The following is a 6535-nucleotide window of genomic DNA, read 5'->3' on the forward strand; positions in this document are numbered from 1 at the left end:
GACACAAATTCAGGTATCATTCTCCTGAGTTTGTGCCATGTTCAAAAAGCAGAAGAGCTGAAAAAGCAAACAAATTCGTTACTCAACAGAATAATAGCTCGTTTGCAGTACTGTGTTACAAAAGGTTTGAGTTTCTTTTACAAGCAGTACCCCTCAATGCAATGTAACAAAATTGTTATTTCAGCATTAGAGTTGAACTAAATCTCCTGGTCAGTTTAGGAGGAAAAAAACAATCAAAGGAAAAAGACATTCTGAAGAATAGGAAGAGTTGCAAAGTTGTAAAAAAAAAACCCTATTACTATATTAATATAAGTTCTCAGATCGTAACTAGACGTGTGATGCAATTCCACTTAGTTGGGGAAGATCTTGCCCTGTGACATCAGATGTTGGTGTTGTTCCCTTAATTATTGAAGGGATAGGTCTTTGATAGGCTACACAATGTAGGAATTCTAACTCCTGTGGAACTACTGATGACAGAATCGCTGACAGCCAGTTAGGGTACATCTGTCTCACTGTTCCCTTCCTGCTTCACTTTATTTCTCTAGTCTCAGCTGTTTTCCTAGATGTCTTGCTGTCTTTTGAGATCATACTGGGAGGTGTGATGTGGAAGCATGGGGGGGGGTGGGGACAAAGTTTCAACTGTGCGTATAAATAATACTGTATTTTAGGATTTTTTAGGGCAGCTAATCTGTTGTCATATTTTCACATTTTATGAAAATACCAAGCGGAGTTCAAATGAACAGCTTCTGAAGTAACTAGATTCAATTATGACTAGAAAAACTCAATTCTGTAAGTGAAGGTAGCGTAACAATGTTTTAACTCAAGGTAGCCTAACAAAGTGTTTCTTGGTGGTAAATAGTTCATTGGAAGTTAATATTGACATTAAGAAAGAAAGAGTAGCACCATAGACCCATGTGTAATTTCCATACAGAAATGTTATACAAAGTAAATTTTGGCGGCTTGTACAGTCACAATAATGACTTTATATATAAACAGCATTGGATCCTTGACAGCTGCAGCTGATGAATTTGCTGAACCTTTAAACAGCAGTATGGAAACCAAACAACTAGAGAGTGCATCAGTAGAGCCTGTTCCAAATTTGCAGACAACAGAAAAAAGGTCAGCTGCTGAGCTTGAGGAGAATGGTTTTCCTCCTGCCAAGAAAGCTCTGTCTACCGTTGTCATGGAAGGTAACTTGGAAACCACTTATAAGGTGAGATTGTAATTTGGTAAATGAGTCTTTATGCATAGTGTAGATGCATAACACATACTAGAGCATTTTAATTATATTTATTGTTTAACAGTGTCACTTGCTTAAAAATGTACTTCTTGTACAACTTAAAAGGGAAATGAACACCCATAGATTTTTATTTTGAACTCTACAACGGTTTTTGGGCTATTGATTTAGTATTACTTTTTTGGAGAATCTGTAGGCTCTTAGGCTTTTTTATGAGGCTTCCTAGTGGGCAGCCTGGTAGTATGTCTTGCGAGGTTCATTCACCACAGCCCTTCTGACAGTGACATGCAGGAGGGGAAACTCTGGATGTATACTGGATGACTGGCAGACTGTCTGGGTTCACTGAAAGACGTTATGATTCCTCATGGCCTCTGTTACATGAAGAAGTTGTTGGATATGTTCCTGCCATTTTTTAACATAGCAGGTACTAGTTTAAAAGAACAAGCTGCAAGTAAAAACTGGCCAGCATGTTTCCAGCTTCCCACTGTGCTTTTGGAATATGACCAGACTTGTGGCAGTGACTACCATTGATTTTTGTGAGTAGGCTAAGATTGAGTAGTGTAAGTGGGTGAGAGAATGGGTGATAATTCCCCACATGATTCAGAGAGCTTTTCTAGGAAGCACTGGATAACAATCCCCTTCCTTCTTTGACCTCTCATCTTGGCATCCTTGTCTTGAGTCATTTGTCATAAAAAACACCTTGAAAACCCTGCTCAGGAAATGAGTTAAGTGATGAGTGATACTGAACTGAAGTTGTAGTCTTCTGTATCACTCCTGTTCTTAGAACTGTACAGGTGTGATGTGACTTTATCAACTTTCATTGTCTCTTCTGTATTGAAAGAAATAGAGAAATAACTTCTTTTCTTCTTTTTTAAATACAGGGTTATTCAATTAAATCCACAAATGCTCCAATGGTAGTTTCTGGTAGGTAAACTTAAACAAAGGATAATGAATGTAAATGCTTAATACATGACAGTTTAATACTGTTGCTGTGTGCTTAGCTGTCCTGTCTGAGGCTATCTGATGTAAAAGTAGAAACAGATTTTCCTGGGAATACCCTAATACCACCATTCCATGTTTTCTGCTATAATCTAGATATGTTGGATTGCACAACTGGCTGTTAACTTAATAATGGTTCTAAAAACGTTGCTGTAGCTAGTCTGTTTGTGGCGTTTGGGAGGTTTTTGGACTAAACATGGTGTATTCTCTTAAGCAAATATTTCCACCTGCGCTAATAACCAAAGGTATTAACTGGTATTTTAACCATACTATGCCAAAATAATATATTTTTATTTTATTTTGTATTTGTCTGTTAAAAAAATGTATGCACAATGTAATTGTTGAAAGCTTAATCTGCCTCTGAAGAATCTGAGGTAAAGCAGAATTGCTGACAACGCAATCATCAATGATCTGAGCCTGTGAAGAGTTTGGAGAACTACTTTTTGGCCCTTAAAAATACTTTGAAAGGCAATTTTAGAACCTTAAACAGCTAGATTACTTGCTAAGTTCTACGGTGTGCTGTAAAGGATGGAGGCGGGGGGTGGTGGTGCTGTAAAACCACAGTCTACCAGCTTTTCCATATAACATCTGGAAGGTGTTACAGGCTTAAAAAGTAGACTGTGAACTTTTAGTTCTTAGTGGTGACTTCAAAAACTAAAATTACAAAAAAATAATGAACAAAAATTCAGCCCTTCTCTTGTAGTGGTGCAAGCCTTGTATCTTTCAGGCTGTTGTGTTACTGCCATAAAGTAACTGAAGTCCTTGAATGGCTCTCAACTCCTTTTACAGGGAATCCTTTTCAAAAAACAGAGGCTTCAGCAAAGGAAAAAATGCTTACCTCTATGTTGGTGTCTATGTCACCACTGGCTGAGAGAAGCCAGCTTGAGACTTTGGAGAACTTAGGGAAAGCACTACTTGAGAATTCAGCATCCAAACAGGAAGACGAGGTGATGTCTAGATTAACTGCTAACACAACAGCAGAAATAAGTGGACAAGGAAAGCAGGGGGATGTGCATGAATCTGGACAGCTGGAACATACTGGAAGCCTAGCATCATCTTCAAAAAATCCATTACTCAGGTATTTATGCAATAATGTTTTGTCAGCCTTTTCTGTAAAAAAGACCTTGTTTTTATACCCTTTTTCCATTTACTGTTACAAGAAGGGCAGTACCATTGTTCGTGACGTACATGGCTAAGAGTTAGAGTATCTGCCCTCTTCAGCAAATTAGAAAGGATCAAACTGTCTGCTTTGAAATTTGAATTATTTTATTCATTAAACGAGTAGATTGACCAAGGGACGCTACGGATGTGCGATATGTCTGCATAGACACTGACAGATGCCTCTTGTGAGGCAGACATCTGTTGGCTATGATACAGATTTAGGGTAATTGTTGTTTTCCTTAGCTCAGTCTAATGTTGTGATATATATACCCATTCACTTGTTTTGATTTTTGTCCTTCTGCCAATAAGATTTGTTACTGGTATGATACTTGGCCCACTGGATTTTTAGGACTGACTTAAGATGTGCAGTTTCCTCAAAGAAGTTTCAATCTTGAAAGCTCCAAAGATATTCCAATCCATCTGACTGTGGATTTTCTTAATATATCTTTCTATAATGTTTAAGTGTCTGAGTTCCTGCTCTCTATTGCTCTTGCGCTCACTGATTTTGATTGAGGTGCTCCACTGGTCTCTTCTGGTGCTGTTGTAAACAACTCTTGTTGTGCTTGTGCAAGTGCTAAAATTGTTTATTTGTGCCTGGGACATCCACAGCAATTGGGTAATGACACATTAACATCAGAATGCTTGCCTTAAAGTTTACTAAGTTGTAAACTCTTAACAACATGAAAAATTGATACTCTGTGCACCCCCCTCATCACTGTGACTTCCGTAAGTTCACTGGTACTAGGTATGAGGCTGAAGCCCTGCAGCAGGTAGTCTGCTGTGGCCCCATCTTTGGGAACTGGGTTTCTTTTTCCATTGATTCCATGAAGGATGCTCTTTTCAGTTCGTTCTTTAGGAGTATGTCTCCATTCCTTTTGGAATCTCTTTCTGAAGATCTGGTAGCTTGTTACAGGCTCTAGTTTAGTAACAAATAGTAGGTTCCTGTTCTCATGGTTGAAGATTGTCAAGAGTCTCTGTGACCCTTCAAACAGAATATTGAGTAATACGAAAAAAGCCTTTCTCAGAATGACCTTTTGGGGGGTTTTTTGTAGAATTTTCATAGATCTCAAGGGTGTAATGAATTGGACTCCTGTAATACTACTTACATTACATCTTCCTTTTATGAAGCAATCTTATGATGTCCTGACTGTATTTGTTTTGAACAGGGGTGGACGAAAACCATTGGGATTTTTATCTTTAATTTGCAAAAAAAGTAGTTCTGAATCTCCAGAAGATACCAAAGGGCATAGAGGGAAGATGCAAAAACCTCGGATTGTGACTCCAAAGCGAAGTCTTAAAAAACCCACTCCATGCGCTAAGGATGACAGGGAATCTTGTTCCCTTCCCTCTACAAGCACATCATTGTCTGTGGAGTGTGAGAATGTCGCTACTGATGCTGCAGTTACGGTACATGTTTCCTTTTGAATGCCCTTGCATTTTTGAGATATGAGGAAGAGTGAATTAGTTGTTTTAGGAGTGGGTAGGTAGGCATGTAGTGTTCATGTTTTGAGAGAGATACATGCTCCAGTGAATAAATCCTGACTTGTGCATGTCTAGGAAACTTATAAGGGAATTAGGTTGTTTTTTCTCTGCACATTTACTTGTTTCCCATTATCAGTAAACTGAAATTTTTGTCTAAATTTCCTATCTAAATTGGAAGTTCAAGTGCATGCATATATATATATATATACACACACACACATGCACACACACAAATACACACACAGATTGACTGTTAAAAGCAGCCTTTTCTTTTTATATTAGGTTCCAAGTAACAAGCCATCTGAGAAGCCACCCGTTTGTGGTAAAGATCAAGAGAAGGAGGAAGAGCCAACCAGAATCTCCGAGTATTTTTTCAGTGACATCTTTATGGAAGTGGACGATTCAGAATAACAACTTTGCTTTATAAAAACCTAGGAATTGAGAGTATAATTCTCTACAAGAAAAGAGTTTTTTAAAAAAGTTCTGAATTGTTCTGATGTGCATTATGCCACACGTACTGTCAGTCAAGCTGTTGTTGATAAATTCAATAAAGATTAATGTGTTCTTACTGAAGTGACCTAGATACTTTTAAAATGTTGACATAGTCCAAACAACTACATTGATGTCATTGGACCTGACCAGCAGCTGCTGGCTTATAGTTTCACCTGTTTAGACGCTGATAATGGGTGCATGACTATCTTCCAGAAAAGTGCAACGAAAAAACGCTTAATCTTGTGACAACTGTCCCTTTGAATTTTAATGCTAAAGCTTGTGGTGCTGGCTATACAAGTTCTTTACTTCTTTTTGTGAAGTATGTTATGTTAGAAGGAGGAATGAACCTGTTATGTATAGTGTAATCTCTGTAGATCAGGATGCAAATACTGAAAGTAGCATGGTAAATACGTAAGTATGTTCAGCAATGAAGGTATTTATATTAGCATTTCCAAACTACGTATTTTTGTAAGAGTTTTTAATTAAATCAATTAAAAGAGTCTAACCTGAAAAGCCAAATGGGTTTAAGTTCCTTAAAAATGTATTGAGAATAACCAGAAAACACAATTTACTAAAAGATGCTACACAATTTTAGTCTTTCCAACTGTCCTGTTTGGGTGGGAGGAAGAGGTTAATGTTTCCTAGTATAAATGCTCATTTCCCTCTGAATTTGAAAACAGGGGCATAGATAGCATTTCTTTTCCTTGGTTTTATGTGTAGGTGTTTGCATATCTGCTGACTTCCTTGGTTTCCTTTGTGCAAAATAGCACAAGACTGGATTTAAACTGTGACTATACAATGTGATTGCTTCGAGGATTTGCTACTTTGAAGAAGTTGAATGGTTTTCCTCATGTTGCATGTCCGCTTGTGCTGTAACTCACTATAAAATGCTGGTGTAGCTTTAGATGTTAGTCTAATTTTTCACTTGCCTCATCAAGAAGATTGTCTTGATGAAGTAACAAGGTTTATGCAGTCTCAAAGTCCAGGGGGTCACTGAAAGATTCAGTATTTATTCTGAAACACAAAAATAAGCATGTAGATTTAAGTAGTCTAGATTTTTCTCCTGTTACTTAATACCAGCAGGTACTTTTGCAAACCAAATTATTTATTATGAAAGTGAAACATATGTTTAAATGGTATTGTTACGCTCTCAAGAAACCTATC

The 6535-nt window shown here is 37.5% G+C and overlaps 1 protein-coding gene across 1 annotated transcript in view; it reads left to right on the forward strand.

Annotated features, from left to right (window-relative positions):
- Positions 1-5884, forward strand: part of BDP1 (BDP1 general transcription factor IIIB subunit) — a 61549-nt gene extending 55665 nt beyond the window's left edge. Inside the window, exons 39-43 of the mRNA XM_086479479.1 lie at positions 997-1213; positions 2119-2161; positions 3026-3314; positions 4564-4804; positions 5162-5884. Coding sequence (XP_086335605.1) covers positions 997-1213; positions 2119-2161; positions 3026-3314; positions 4564-4804; positions 5162-5290 — 919 coding nt within the window. The 3' untranslated portion in view covers positions 5291-5884. The remainder of the gene's footprint in view (positions 1-996; positions 1214-2118; positions 2162-3025; positions 3315-4563; positions 4805-5161) is intronic.
- The last annotated feature ends 651 nt before the right edge of the window (positions 5885-6535 follow it).

Source organism: Leptosomus discolor, chromosome Z, assembly GCF_034619465.1.
Source record: "Leptosomus discolor isolate bLepDis1 chromosome Z, bLepDis1.hap2, whole genome shotgun sequence".
NCBI classification, from domain to species: Eukaryota; Metazoa; Chordata; class Aves; order Leptosomiformes; family Leptosomidae; genus Leptosomus; species Leptosomus discolor.